Here is a 16445-nt window from a genome sequence, read left to right as displayed (position 1 = left end):
GTTCTTAGAGGAAAGGCTTTTAGCATCTCCCCATTCAGTGTGATGTTAGCTGTGGATTAGTCATATATAGCCATCATTATGTAGAGGCATGTTTCTCCTATGCCTAGTTTATTGAGAGTTTTCTTTATCATAAAGAGATGTTAAATTTTATCAAATGCTTTTTTTATCTATAGGGATCATCATATGGTTTTCATCTTTCATCCTATTGATGTATTACATTTATAGATTTGCGTATGTTGAATCATCCTTACATTTCTGGGATACATCCTACTTGATCCTGATGTATCATTTTTTCAATGTGCTATTGGTTCAGTTTGCTAGTATTTTGCTGAACATTTTTGCATCTATGTTCATCAGGAATATGGTTTATAGTTTTTTTTTTCTTCTTCTTTTTATGTCCTTTTCTGGTCTCAGTATCAGGTTAATGCTAGCCTCACAGAATGTGTTAAAGACAATGCCCACCTCTTCAATTCTTTGAAATAGTTTGCGAATAATTGGTGTTAGTTCCTTGAAAGTTTGGTAGAATTTGGTAGTGAAGCCATCTAGCACTGGACTTTTTACAGGTGGGTTACTGATTCAATCTCATGACTTGCTATTGGTCTGTTCAGGTCTTCTATTTATTCCTATTCAACCTTAGTAGGTCGCAATGTGTCCAGGAACTTGTCAATTTCTCGTTGGTTTTCCAGCTCCTTAGTATATAGTTGTTCATTATAATCTCTGATGATCTTTTGCCTGTCTGTGATATATTTTTCATTTCTGATTTTGCTTGAGTCTTCTCTATTTTTATCTGGGTTAGTCTAGCAAGTGGTTTATCAATTTTGTTTATCTTTTCAAAAAGCCAACTTTTGGTTTTATTGGTCCTTTGCAATTTTTTTAGTCTATATTTTGTTTAGTTTTGCTCTGATCTTTACTATTTCTTTCCTTCTACTAATATTCTATCTGGGTTGTACTTGCTTTTCCCTTTCCTTAAGGTACATTGTTGGATTGCTTATGTGAAATCTTTTTACCTTATTGATATAGGCATTTATTACTATAAACTTCCCTGTTAGCACTGCTTTTGTTGTATCTCATAGGTTTTTGATACGTTGTGTTTCAATTTTCATTTGTTTCAGGAAATTTTTTAATTTCCTCTTTCTTGACCCAAAGATTAGAAACATGTTATTTAATTTGCCTGTAACTGTACAATTTACAAAGTTCCTCTTGCTATTGTTTTTCTAGCTTTATTCCATTGTTGTCTATGAAGAAACTTGATGTAATTTCAATATTTAAAAAGTTTTTGAGACCTATTTTGTGTCCCAATATATGATCTATCTTTGAGAATGTTCCTTGTGCTAATAAGGAGAATGTGAACTCCATATAGCTGTTGGAAAATATGTTCTGTAAATGTCCATTAGGGCAATTTGGTCTACTGTGCAGTTTAAATCCCATATTTCTTTGTTAACTTTCTAGATGATTTGTCTAATGCTGCGAGTGTAGCATTGAACTTTCTAACTATTATTGTACTGAAGTCTTTCTCTACCTTTAGATCTAATAATATATGCTTTATATATATATGGGTGCTCTGGTGTTGAGTACATAAATATTTAGAATGGTTATATCCCCTTGCTAAATTGATTACTTTATTATTACATAATGACCTTTGTTTCTTTTTTTTTTTTTTTCCTTAAAATCTGTTTTATCTGACGGAAGTGTCGCTAGTCCTGCTAGTGTTTGGTTTCCATATGCATGAAATGCCTTTTTTCATTCCTTTTCTTCCATTTCTTCTTCCATCTTTCAATCTATGTATGTCTTTCCAGGTGAGATGAGTTTGTTGTGTGTGTGTGTATGTGTATATATATTATATTAATATATCATATATTTTCATATAATATATAATACATATATTTGGGTCTTTTAAAAAATCTATTCAGTCTGTATCTTTTGAGTGGAAAGTGTATTCCATTTAGATTGAAGGTTGTTATTAATATATGAGGACTTATACCTGCCATTAATTACTGCCTTTGTGTAGTCTTTGTTCCCTTCTTTCACTAACAGTTGGTCACTTTGTTATATGTTACATATACTTTGATTATTATTATTATTTTTTAAAAAAGACATTTATTTAGCGTCACGATCAGACTATTACATTTAGCAATCAACAGCATGGGTGCAAAAAAAAAAAAACTACATTAAAACCCTTTGTTGGAATACTTTACACTTTCCACATACAGTCCTCAAGTTTTTTGCCCATACACATGAGTATTTGTCTAAAACATATCTTCTTTGTAGTAGCTAGGCCCTGCCACCACTGTGCTTGGCTGAGTTCACAAATCTGTTGTAACCTGTAGCTTCCCTGTCACTTCTCTGGCTCTCCTCTCCTGCTAAGCTTTGTTTCCTAATTAAAATCTTCTGCCACTGCCATAGCTACTGCTGCTGCTGGAACCACCATAGCCACCTTGGTTTCGTGGTTTTGCAAAGTATTGGCCTCCACCGCCAGAGGGGCCAGAGTTTCTGCCTCCAAAATTTCCTCCTTTCATGGGTCCAAAATTTGAAGACTGATTGTTGTAATTGCCAAAATCATTGTAGCTTCCACCACCTCCAAAATTGCTTCCACTACCACCGCCAAAGCTGCCTCCACCTCCGTTGTTATAGCTGTCACAGCTGCCACTCCCGCCATAGCCACTGCCCTGGTTTCCGTAACCCTGTCCACCACTTCCATAGCCTCTGCTTCCTCCAGAGTAACCAGGGCCGCCTCGTCCATAACCACCATCATTACCAAAATCCATTATAGCCATCCCCACTGCCACCATAACCACCACCATCATGGCTGCCACCAAAGCCACCACAACCACTGAAGTTTCCTCCACGACCGAACTTGTCATTCCCACCAAAACCACCTCCACGACCACCACCAAAGTTTCCAGAACCACTTCGACCTCTTTGGCTGGATGAAGCACTAGCCATCTCTTGCTTTGACAGGGCTTTCCTAACTTCACAGTTGTGGCCATTCACAGTATGGTATTTCTGAATGACAATCTTATCCACGGAGTCATGGTTGTCAAATGTTACAAAGGCAAAGCCCCTTTTCTTGCCACTGCCTCGGTCAGTCATGATTTCAATCACTTCAATTTTCCCATACTGTTCAAAATAATCTCTTAGGTGATATTCTTCAGTGTCTTCTTTAATGCCACCAACAAATATCTTTTTCACAGTTAAGTGGGCACCTGGTCTTTGACAATCTTCTCTTGAGACAGCTCTCTTTGGTTCCACAACTCTTCCGTCCACCTTGTGTGGCCTCGCATTCATAGCTGCATCCACCTCCTCCACAGTGGCATATGTGACAAACCCAAAGTCCCTGGAACGCTTGGTGTTTGAATCTCTCATTACCACACAGTCCGTGAACATTCCCCATTGCTCAAAATGGCTCCTCAGGCTCTCATCAGTTGTTTCAAAGCTCAACCCTCCAGAGCTTCCTCAGCTGTTCGGGCTCTTTAGGAGACTCTGACTTAGACATGACGGCAGGGAGACGAGAGACTTTAACGATGCTTCTTTGGCGGCGTCCACGGGCAAAAAGGCAATTATTCTTTTTTACTTTTTTCATAATTGTGATTTGGCTGTTTTCTGTAGTGTTAACATTTGAGACTTTTCCTTGTTTTTGTGTTTGTTGTATCAGTGTTGTTTATATTTTTATGTGTTTTCTTGATGGTAAATATCCTTCCCTTGCTTTCAGGGAATAGAATTCTCTTAAGCATTTCTTGTAAGCCAGTCTAGTAGCAATAAATTCTCTCATCTTTGCTTATAGGGAAAGAGTATATCTTCTTCATTAATGAAGGATAACTTTGTTGAGTATAATATCCTTGGCTGACATTTTTTTTCTTTCAGCACTTAGAATACATCATTCTATTTGCTCCTGGTCTGTGGGTTTCCGCTGAGCAACCCACCCTTTGTCTGATGGGGGTCTCTTTATAGGTGACTAAACTTGTATTTATTTATTTATTGCTGCTTTTAGAATTCTCTCTTTGCCTTTTGAAAGTTTGACTATAATGTGCTGTAGAGAAAACCTTTCTGGACTGTGACTATTTAGAGAGCTCTGAACCTCATATCTGGATATATTAATATCTTGCTAGACTTGGGAAGTTTTTATGAATTATTTTGTTAAATAGGTTTTCTAATCCTTTTACTGGATTCAGAAACACCAAAAATTCTAATGTTTTGTCCCTTTGTGGTATCTTATATGTTATGTTTGCTTTGATCTTTTTTTTTTCTTTTATTCTTCTGTTTTCATTTTTATCTAACTGGGTTATTTTTTAAAAACCTGTATTCAGTTTCTGAGATCCTTTCTTCTGCTTGATCTAGTCTATTGCTGAAGTTTTCAAATGTATTTTGTGTTTCACTTAGTAAATTCTTCAGTTTCTGAATTTCTTTTTTTTTTGAGACAGAGTTTCACTCTTCTCACCCAGGCTGGAGTGCAATGGTGCGATCCTGGCTCACTGCAACCTCTGCCTCCCTGGTTGAAGTGATTCTCCTATCTCAGCCTCCTGAGTAGTTGGGATTACAGGCATATGCCATCACACCCAGCTAATTTTTGTATTTTTAGGAGAGAGAGGGTTTCACCATGTTGACCAAGATGGTCTCAATCTCTTGATCTCGTGATCTGTCCACCTCGGCCTCCTGAAGTGCTGGGATTATAGGCATGAGCCACCGCGCTCAGCCTGTTTGGTTCTATTAATGATATCTATCTCTTTGGTAAATGTCTCATTTATATCCTGAATTATCTTTCTGACTTCTATTGCTTTTTAATATTCTCCTACATCTCACTGAGCTTCTTAGTATCAATATTTTGAATTTATTTTATGACTTTAATAATTTTTACTGGGATTTATTGCTGGAGAATTATTGTGTTCCTTTGGTGGTGTCATATTTTCCTGCGTTTTCATGCTTCCTGTGTCTTGATATTGGTATATGCACATCTGGTAGAATAATCATTTCTTATAATTTTTTTGAATTTGCTTTCATAGAGGAGGACATTTTCCTGAAGATGTTATCTATGAAATTAGATGGGTAGGAAATTTTGGCTTCTATTCTCAGTATGTACTGACCTGTAGTCTCTGTATAATATCTTCAGTTGTAAACAGCATCAGCGGTGTCTATTATTTCCTTTGTGGCTTAGGGTGTGGTTGCTAGTGGAGGCTGTAGTAAACTTTTGCTGGGGTTTGGACACCAAGTAGGCCAGCCTTTGGACACCTGCAGTAGCAGTAGCGGGCTGAGTGTGCCTGTCCTTGGACCCTAGGGCAGTGTACACTGGTACCATTGTTAGTGAATCCAGGCAAGCCAATTTTGGGGCCCCTGGGTGGCTTGCTCAGGTGGTTCAAATGGCAGTGGTAAGTAGATGGGTAGAGAGGTTCTTGAGCCCCTGGGGGGCTGGCATGCTATGGGTAATGGCATTTGCAGTGGCAAGGCAACCCTCTGGGACCCAAATCTTCCACACTGATATTGACAGTGGCTGTGCCAGCCTGAGTGGGCCAGCCCCCAAGCCTGCAGGTGATGTGTGTAAGTTGGTGGCAGTTATGGTGCTAGCAGCAGTGGTTGGGTGGGCATGACCAGAAGGGATTCTCAGGTGCCAATGGTGGTATACTGAAATGGGCAATCTTCAGGCCCCTGGTGTTCCTGGGCACTGAGGGGTAGGACCGAGCTGGGCGAACCTGTCCTTAGGCCCCCTGGTGGTGTGTGTGGGCACTGGTTGTGGTAAGCAGAAGCAGGGTGATCCCCTGGGAGGCCAGTACAATGTTAAGGTAAGAGCCACAGCAGCTGTAGACCATGGCCCTCCTACTAGAAAGGAAAGAGCTGCTTTGAGAGTGTGTACTTTGCTTGCATCTCAGCCCCACCACAGTGGCAGCAGCTGTGGGCACAGAAATTTATCCTGAGGTACATGAAAATATGTGGCTGCTACTCTATTGTGGGATGAAGGGGTCACTGCCTGTGGCTCTTGCCTCAGTCTTGGTGGCAGCCAATCCAGCCAGGGAATGTCAATGGTGCTTCAAGGATGTGGAGATGCATGGGCTGTTGGGCATCAGGGTAGGATGCAGTCTGGTAGGGGCTGGGTCTTTGAAATGGTGTCATGCTGCAGCTGCCTAGGACTCAGAGGTTTGTGGGATTCAGCATGAGCTCTCTCTCTCTCAGAAGCAATACTGTTGAGTGGTCTTCAGCTCCTTATATTAGTCTCAGGGTCCATGATGGTCAAAGGGTTCTTCTTTGGCTAGCACTATAGGAGCCTGTGGTGGGAATGTGGACTGTGAGGGGTCTTCCACTTACCCTTGCCCAACATTAGGGAGCCTCTCCAGACTCCCAGCGAGCCCTCACTTCCCTTTCCTTTTTTTTTTTTTTTTTTTTTTGGTGCTTCCTATCACTTTTCTGTTGAATTCCAGTTTTCTCCCTTAGATGATCTATTCAAAATGTGACAATCTACTTGCCATTTTGGCTCCTCTCCATGGAGTAGGTGCATATGATGAATCCAGTCGACCACTTTGAAGACTCCTTTCTAAAACTTTAAAGGCTATAAAATTTTACCTGGACTTCCCATTTTAGTCATTTTAAACAATGCTGCAATGAAGTCTTTGTTTCTTTCTGTCTCTCTCTCTCTCTCTTTCTCTCTGTGTGTGTGTGTGTGTGTGTGTGTAGGTCCTTATTTATATTTGAATAGTTTTGTGGAATAAATATTTAAAACTGGAACTTATAGGCCAAAGGGAAAGTGTCTTTAAAATTAAATAAATTAGAATGGACAAATTGCCTTCCAATATATTATTTCAATTTATATTCTCATAAGAAATGAAAAGGTTGCCTGTTTCTCAACAATCTCACCAGCATTGGTTATTAACATTAAAATTTTTGCTGATCAGAAAGATATAATAATTAACCTCATTATTTCAATTCCCCAATTGTTTATTAGTGGAGAGTTTGAACACTTCGAATCTGTTAAACATTTGTACATTAATCATTTGTGAATTGCCTATATCTTTTTCCAATTGGAAAAAATTTATCTCTCTTATTAAATTTTGAATACTTAAGTTTATTGGGGTTGTTAAACTTTTGTCATGAATTACAATTCCTAAAGTTTATGTCTTTTTAATATGAACTTTAGCCAATTTTTTAGTCTTATCTTTTAATACTTATGAGCTTCACATTATGTTTTTATAGTCAATTATTTTTATACCCAAACCTGATTATTTTTCCTTTCCCTGTTTTGATCAATTTGATTCATATTTTCAGGCCTAAATAGAAGATTGCTTTCTCTGCAATGTGTTGCCAGTCTCAGGCACACTAAATCATTCCTTTTTCTGTGTCTTATAAAAACATATAAACACATATATCTAACTACTTTTCATAGATAATTTTATACACATTTGCCTTTTATACACATCTTCTCAAGGATAGAGACCATGATCTGTGTCACAAAGATCATAGGTACAAAATTATTACGACTAGACCTACTGTATGTGCTTCATATATCTATGAATCTTGGATTATATAAGATGTAGGGCGTTATGCTAAGGGCTGTTGCCTAAGCCTTTCCAGACACAAATAGGCTACATAGGTATTGGTTTTTGACACTTAGAGCTGAAGCCTCCTCACATATATCTGGGATGATTCAACAACTATTTATAAAATGGAATAGTTTTAAATAATTACCACCAACTCCCTAGGGAAAAATCTGATACAGGTTAAAGGGTTTCCTTCAAAGTTTACAAAGAATAAAAAAAAAAAAATTGCAAAAGTAAGAGTTATGTAGTTAGCATCAATCATTCTGGGAGAACTTTTAAGTGTTAATATTATTATCTACCTCGTGAAGACATGACAGGCATGCTTACACAGTCTATGAATAATACAAACATGGGATATAAAGTAACATATTCTTTTTCTTTCTTTTTTTTTTTTTTTTTGAGATGGAATTTTGCTCTTGTTGCCCAGGCTGGAGTACAATGGCACAATTTTGGCTCACTGCAACCTCTACCTCCCAGGCTCAAGTGATTCTCCTGCCTCAGCCTCCTGAGTATCTGGGATTACAGGCACCCACCAACACGCTTGGCTAATTTTTGTATTTTTAGTAGAGACGGGGTTTCACCATGTTGGCCAGGCTGGTCTCGAACTCCTGACCTCAGGTGATCCACCTGCCTCAGCCTCCCAAAGTGTTGAGATTATAGGCTTGAGCCAATGCACCTGGCCTAAACTGACATACTGGACAGCAGAATCAAGAACCTAGAAGTTCCTTGAAAACAGACTGAAATGTCAAATTGTTTGGAGAGACTCCACTCACCTTTATTTACTAACCCAATGGAGTTCATTTTTCAGTGATATTAAAATAATTCGAATTAAAAAGGCACACATTCTCTGCCATTCAAATATCCTTTGCTAACAATCAGAACAAAACATGGTGATTCCATTTCATGACTAGTTATCAATGTTTAGGTTGTATCAAAAAAATCAGTAAAACTGGGTTAAATTTCTCAATTTCAAGATTTCTATCTCTAAGAATCTGAAATATTTTTTCATGTCCATAAGTTCCTATTTCTTGTATAGTGAGAGAATGCTTGGCTAAGATCCTCACTTAATGAATATTGTATTTAAGAGGAAAGTAGTTTATTTGCAGACTTTAGGAATTATTTAGCTATTAACCTATACATGGAAAAGAGTAAAGAAAATATGCTACCAAGTAATGGGAAAAAGAGCCTCACACCAGTTGTTGTAGCAGTTCAGAAAGACTAAAAATCTGAAAGGATCCTACTCCCTACTTTCTAAACCAGAACACTAGCCATTAACATCCTGGGTAAGTTTACCATTTTTCCATTCTTGTTATCCAACTCCATTTTTGTGGCCTTGACACATGGACATATATGAGGATATAAAAATGTTGGAATAGTCATAGGGTTTTTTTTTTTTTTTTTCTGCACTGACAGAGCAGCCACAGATAGGCAAGTTTACTCAGTTAAATTATTTCTCACTCTACCTTTATGTTCCTTTCAATACAGATGCCTCCAAGTGCGCTATTTCGTTTACCTCACTGGCAGAACCTCATTTGTTTTCATTTTGTCTTTTAGCTCTTTCTGAATCTCCTCCTATGGGGACCCACTGTGTACCTTCAAGCACTGGGCATGACAAGCACAGCCCTGTCCTCCTTTAGGACAAATAAACAACTACAACACTGTGTAAGAAGTAATTATTAGGCATTACAGGGCAAAGAAGAATTATCCAGAGATGAGAAAAAATGAATGCTATCCTCCAGAACATTTCCAAGAATACAAGGAAGTAAGAAACAACATGGCACATTAAGACACTACATGCTAGAAATGGGTGTGGTGGCTCACACCTGTAATCCCAGCACTTTAGGAGGCCGAGTCGGGTGGATCACCTGAGGTCAGGAGTTTGAGACCAGCCTGGCCAACATGGTGAAACCCCGTCTCTACTAAAAATACAAAAATTAGCTGGGCGTGGTGGCACACGCCTGTAATCCCAGCTACTCAGGAGGTTGAGGCAGGAGAATCACTTGAATCCAGGAGGCGGAGGTTGCAGTGAGCCTAGATTGTACCACTGCAGTACAGCCAGGGAGACAGAGGGAGACTCTGCTCATCAAAAAATAAAATTCAAAAAACAAGCAAAAAACTACATGCTTCAGTGTGTAAGAGAAAATTCTTCATTTTTTAACTTCTTTAACTTTTTGCCAACTTTTATGAGTCCAAGACTCAGAATAGAAAATCCCTGGAGAGAATAACAGGTTTTCCCAGGTGGATCCTATCTATCAACTTAAGAGGCGATATTTTATGAAAATTGGGAATGTCCTAATTTTTCACTGTCAAATCAGAGTTTACACATATTTATGTTGAATTATGACATATTCCAAGGCCTTGAATGACCTGCCCCTGGAATTATTTGATAGTTTCATTTCACTAGCTCAAGGATTGAGAACTGTATCTGTCTTGGAATGAAAGGGGCCAATGAAAAAATGTATTTTTCCCTAATCAAATTAGTGACAAGGCATCTATGTATTTGCCGAGTTATAACTTTCATTTTTTTGTTTCCTCTTGCCTTTCTCCACTTGACTTCCTCCCAATATTAAGCAGTACATTCTATATCCAAATGTACACAGCAAAAATTCCAGTAAAACATATCAAACAAGGTAAGCCATTTTAAAATCATTCCCCTTAATCTTGTCAACAGATACTCTATGATATCCCACTGTCTAGCTTACCCCCACTATTTTTCTAGAAATTTTTGGTAGAAAAGATAGCCGGACTTGTGCAGTAAATAAGTGATTAAAAAAAAAAAGAAAGAAAGAAAATCCACCAACATTATGAAAATGCACAAACACAGGAAATCTAAACATCTCAGAAAGGTGTTTTAATATGATTAACCCATTAAACTCCTTAGCTTACTTGGGAAGTATGTAACATCTATGATCTCACCACTTTATAAATGAGGAACTGGGGCCTAAGATCATGAGTGACTCAGTGGTATAGCCAAGAAAAGCCTGTTTCATGTATTAGTTTCTTCTTCCCTCTTATTCTATCATCAGGTACTTAAACCTGCATATGCACACAGAACTCTTGTGCATGAATTCCTCCTGCATTAAAGAGGGATAGAGAAGTGGTTTGTTATGGTAGGAAGTGCTCTGGATAGGATTCAGATCTAAAATCTGATTCTTTGCTGGCCACAGTGGCTCACGCCTGTAATCCCAGGACTTTGGGAGGCTGAGGTGGGCAGATCACAGGAAGATAGGAGTTCAAGAACAGCTTGACCAATATGGCAAAACCCTGTCTCTACCAAAAATACAAAAAGTAGCCAGGTGTGGTGTTGCATGTCTGTAATCCCAGCTACTTGGGAGATTGAGGCAGGAAAATCACTTGAATCAGGGAAGCAGAGGTTGCAATGAGCCGAGATCATGCCACTGCACTCCGCACTCCAGCCTGGGTGACAGAGTGAGACTCTGTCAAATGTATATATATATATTTATAATATATATATTTATATACAATATATATTATATATATAATATAATATATATATTATTTTGCTGTCCCTACCAGCTAGAAAGCCTTGAGCTGGTACCATCTTTTCTAGATTGGGGTTGACATGGGGAATGATCAAGATAAAAGATGTAAATAATCTCCCTCCCCACATGAATGGAAACACATGTATTATAGATATTTGAGGCAGACCCAGAATCCATAATCCACACCAAATCTTCTCTCAGCTAACAATGCTGACTCTCTTCCCAAAGGCCTTGGCCATTCAGAGCCACTTGCCTTTTCACACACTATTGAAAAGACAGGTTTAACAGAGCTATAAATAGCATAGGCCCAAAGCCTGAAGAGAAAGCCCACGCCACTCACCCACATGGGGTCACTCAGGTCCGAGTCCTGCATGCGGATACAGTCCATGCTAATCTCAATCTTATTTGTTGCACCATCTTCTGATGGTTCGTCCACAAAGTTCAAGTCAATGGGCTGAACTGAACATATAGGCCTAACACATAGGAAAGAAAAAAAGTGAGTTAGGCATGGAAAGGGACTAAAACATACTCATGCTGTTGTTAACAACAAGCACTTTCTAATTCAAAGTCAGCAAGGCTCATTGGTTTCTTGAAGTTAGAAGCCCTAGGTTTGAGTCCCGGCTCAATCACTTATCAAATGTGTAATTTCAAGCAGTTCAAATCCAACCCTCATTTGTTAAATGGGGATCATGACCTCCGCCCTCCTCAGATAATTACTGGGTATGATGCAGGAAATAATGGCTGCATCTGTGATAGAGTATTTTATACTCTATTCCTAAGGGTCTCCAGTGTGCTGAAATTCTCTTTTTATCTTTTCTTAATTTATTCACTTATCCAAACCTGCTTTGAATAAAGAAATAATAATACTTTTCACAGCAAGGTATAAACAACACAATTTAGTGTTTTATCTTCTCAGTGAATACCCGCATTATAAAAGTAGACAAGTCTTCAAGCCAAAGGAATGGATTCTGAGTATCAGAGAAACATTGGGGGAGTGAATTTGGTGCAGGAGGGCTTAGGCCCTCCAAAATTATATCACCTTGGATTAGTAAGGATCTTTTGGAGTTAGAAATGGAAAAAAATCACCACTGAATTTTGAACAAAGCGATGGCATTGGAGTCATTAACTTTTCCTAAATAACTTCTACTGATTCTAGAAAAAACATACCATACTAAGCAATATTTTGACCACCCACATTTACCTATTTAGCTCAAGCATAATATTTCTTGCTTGTTTTATACTTACTGTTCTAGAAAATCCCAGATATGCTGGAAAACCTCTGGACTGAGGAATTCATTTGTCTGTGTGCTCTGGGACATGGTGGATCGGTAATAACTTTCTTTCCAAGAGAAATGAGCTGGGGTTTCTACGAAACTTAAAAGGACAAAAATGAAACCAGTATTATACTTTCTGTATTTATGACACTGAATATTTAAATTAAAGCATACTCTATCATGAAAACATCAACTGAATCTATAAAATCATGCAGGTATATATGTAGCACATGTTACAAGTTACACAATTGGCATTTCTTCAGGCAGTGTAATGAATCCAATTTTGCCAGAAAATCAGGCAGATCTCCAATGTTAGACAATCTCATCTTCTATCAAAGCTCTCCTTTCCTAACTAATAGTATTATTATGCTCTATACCTCCACTATCCAACATCTGTGTTCTGTAGATTTTGAAAAGAGAATAAACATTTCCTCATTAAATCTGACAGCAAGTCTGACCTATCATTAAACCCATTTTGTAAGAGTCTCAAATGATTATCTGCCCATTCTGTCACCAGCAGGTAAGAAACAGAACCCGGAAACAGAAATGAGCTCAGAAAATTTAAATTTTTTCCTCAGTTTAATTGTCCCTCCCATAACCACAATCTTAGAATAATCACACTCAGGGACAATAAACTAAAACCTGCGGACCTAATATTTTTTAATTTTTTATCGCCAGTTACTTACCTTGATGTGTGGGTGGTTCTTAATTAAAGTGTAGAATTGCATGTTAGACTTAATAATAAGCAAACATCTGAACACTTTGCAAATGAATCATATTTCTGTTTGCTTCATTTTGCTGCTGAGCCCTGAAGTTTGCTTTACTTATTTTTTTAAACATTTATTCCTATCTATTTGGAGGAAAACATCAGCTTTCTCAGATGATGCATTCTCCAAATCTAAATATCATCTGGGCAGATCATCTTAATATGTGATTTGTGATCATGAGTAGACTAATTTTATCCCAGGATAAAATTGGTTAAGTTCTTAATTGTTACCGTTCCTGTTATAAAGAATTTTTAAAAATACTGTATTAGGATAGTCAATCATCTTCTTAAAATTTCAAATATGTGTTCTGGTTTAGTAATACAGTAGAAGTTAATAGTATTAGATTTATTAACGCTGATTTCTAAGCTACCTGCGATAGCACATTGATTTGCTCAAGTTAAACATGCATAGAGGATTTATTTGCCAGGAAGCATAATGGAAACTGGAAATAAAAGGTGTATAATAGTGTCTCATCTTCTAGGAATTGATGGTATAGAAGGAAAGACAGGAAAACAAACCTACAGTTAATGTGTTAGTGTAGACAGCACTACAAAAACATAAAGATGAACAATGTAAAGGAAAGAGTCTTAACTGATGAAAATTAGGCAGGTCAGGTAAGAGCTAATGGTACAGAGTGGGCACTCTATGATAACAGCATAAACAAAATACTATAATGGAAAATAGCTTGATATGTGTGAGAAAATCACAAGCAACTCTGTGTTAATATGGTGAAAAATTTTGGGCAGAGAATGCTGGGAGATTAAGCCAGAGAGATAAGAAGAAAGTTATATACTATGTTTTTAAAAAGGCTATGTCAGTACTTGTGGTGAGTGTGTGTGTGTGTGTGTTTACATATTTCAAAATATATTAAATGATATATATTTATATATTTAAATGATATAAATATATATCATTTAAAATATTTATATTATAAATGGTATGTACATTTTAAATATCTCAAAATATTTTAAATACATTTTAAATTGAGGAAATTACAGATTTACATGAAGTTGTAATGAATAATACAGAGAGATCCCATGTACCCTTTACCCAGTTCCCTCAATAGCAACATCTTGTAAAATTACCATATAATATAAAAACTGCAATAGTGACATTGATAAAATCCAGTGATCTGACTCATAAATCCTCAGTTCTACTTGTACTTATTTGAATGTGAGTATATATATATATATATATATGTGTGTGTGTGTGTGTGTATTTCATTTAATACAATTTTATCACATGTGTGGAGTAGAGTATCTATCACCACAGTCAGTATTAAAGGATTTGATTCATGAGACAGACACAGTCAGACTATGTTTTATATTGGTAAATCTGGAAGTTGTGTGATGGAAGAATTTACAGCATGTCAGTTTATGGGTAAAGTGACTAGAATGTTCCTGCATCAGTTCAAGTAAGACAACAAAAGGGCAAAATCAATGGGAACGGAGAAGATAGGGACAAAGTCAATTACTAGTAAAAAGGCTAAATCATATATTGGTTGTGTTACTAGTGAAGGGAGGATGAAGAGTCAGTGATGACTTTACGTTTCCAGCTTGATTGAACCGTGTGGTTGATGATTCTACTAACCACATCAGTAAGTATAGTTGAAAGATCTGGCTTAAAGAAAGGGAGATGATAAATTGCATTTTAGCATGTTGAATTCTAAATACGTAGAACTCAAACCTAGTTTTATCCACACATGTGATAAAATTGTATTAAATGAAATACACACACACACACACACACACACACATATATATATATACATATATATATATATATACTCACATTCAAATAAATACAAGTAGAACTGAAGATTTGTGAGTCAGACCACTGGATTTTATCAATGTCACTATCGCAGTTTTTATATTATATGGTAGTTTTACAAGATGTTGCTATTGAGGGAACTGGGTAAAGGGTACATGGGATCTCTCTGTATTATTCATTAAAATTGCATGTAAATCTACAATTTCCTCAATGTAAAAAGTGAAACCAACTTAAATAAGTCTTACACTCTAGGAAGAAAAACAGACCACAAGTTTAGAAACAGAAATCTTCCTCATAGGGTAAAAATGAATCTGTGAGCGTGGATACAATGACCCATGCAGAATAGGTGCAATGAGAAAAGGTATGTGGGGCTCCACTTAGAAAACCTGAGAACTAACAGACCCTGAGAAGTTTATGGTATTTTAGAAGCCACAGTAAAAACAAAATTAAAAATAATCAACATTACTCAATGGCAATGGGATCTAGGAAGATAAGACCTGAAAAATACCTACTAGATTTGACATGAGGAGGTCATTGCCAACCTTGACATTAGAACCTTCTGTAGATTAATGATACTCTCAAAATATTTTAGTGTTTTGAGGAGCAAATGGGGGTGTGCAAAAGAAATGTTTTTTGGATACAATTGGATTAGAAGAACCTAAATTATGCCTAAAGAGGAAGGACCTAGTGTGGAAAGAGAAAATTTCAAGATACTGGAAAGAAAGGGAATGGCATGGTAAGAAATCCTGCAATAGGCAGGTAGGAAAAGGTCAAGGCATAGGTAGAGAGGATGGTCTTGAACTAAAACCCCTTAACCCCTCACTCTAGGATGAAGTAGATGGCAAAATTAAGTACAGATATAAATATTTTCATAGAAGATAAACAGAAGTCAAGGTTGATGACTTCAATTTTCTTGATGAAGCAGGGGGAAGACAAGGCCAGTTGCTGAATATTGAGGGGGTCAGACATTAAGTGACCATTTGGGGAAAAAAAGGTGAGGGTTTAGAAATGTGAATCAGGTTAGAAAACATGAATTTGTCATATCCCAGCCTACACAGTTATGTGATTCTCTTCAGCTTATACCACTGGGGAAAGGAACAAAAAAATAGATAAAAACAATACTACTGTTGTTTCACTGAACAGGTTACATCAGAGAATTAAGGGAATTGTGAAGACTAGCTTTGGATTCAGATTGGAGAGGGCAGGAAGAGGGTCTAGGGCAAGGAAACCCTGTCTATTCCAAAAATACAAAACTTAGCTGGGCGTTGTGGCAGGTGCCTATAATCCCAGCTACTCTAGAGGCTGAGGCAGGAGAATCTCTTGAACCCAGGAGGCAGAGGTTGCAGTGAGCCGAGATCATGCCACTGCATGCCAGCCTGGGCGACAAGAGTGAAACTCTGTCTGAAAAAAAAAAAAAAGGAAAAAAGGAAGGAAGGAGAGAAAGAGAAAGAGAAGGAGAAAGAGAAAGAGGAAGAGAGAGAGAGAGAACGAGAAAGAGAGAGAATGAGAGAGAGAGAGAGAGAGAAAGAAAGAAAGAAAGCAAGGGAAAGCAAGGAAAGAAAGAAAGAAAGAAAGAAAGAAAGAAAGAAAGAAAGAAAGAAAGAAAGAAAGAAA

At 37.4% G+C, this 16445-nt stretch overlaps 1 protein-coding gene and 1 pseudogene across 4 annotated transcripts in view; both read right to left on the bottom strand.

The window, feature by feature from the left end:
• TP63 (tumor protein p63) overlaps positions 1-16445 on the bottom strand; it is a 267692-nt gene that overhangs the window by 150735 nt on the left and 100512 nt on the right. For all 3 annotated transcript variants that reach the window (XM_023214736.2, XM_023214738.2, XM_023214740.2), the window contains exons 2-3: positions 12266-12394; positions 11361-11493 (exon numbers count right to left, since the gene is read on the bottom strand). In XM_023214736.2, coding sequence (XP_023070504.1) covers positions 11361-11493; positions 12266-12394 — 262 coding nt within the window. The remainder of the gene's footprint in view (positions 1-11360; positions 11494-12265; positions 12395-16445) is intronic.
• On the bottom strand, positions 2144-3595 carry LOC111544283 (annotated as a pseudogene). Its single transcript, XR_002732097.2, has one exon. The product of XR_002732097.2 is annotated as a heterogeneous nuclear ribonucleoprotein A1 pseudogene (transcript).

The sequence above is a fragment of the Piliocolobus tephrosceles genome, chromosome 2 (assembly GCF_002776525.5).
Source record: "Piliocolobus tephrosceles isolate RC106 chromosome 2, ASM277652v3, whole genome shotgun sequence".
Classification (NCBI taxonomy): domain Eukaryota; kingdom Metazoa; phylum Chordata; class Mammalia; order Primates; family Cercopithecidae; genus Piliocolobus; species Piliocolobus tephrosceles.
Note: the sequence above shows the minus strand (reverse complement) of the source record. Positions and strands in the feature narration are given on the sequence as shown.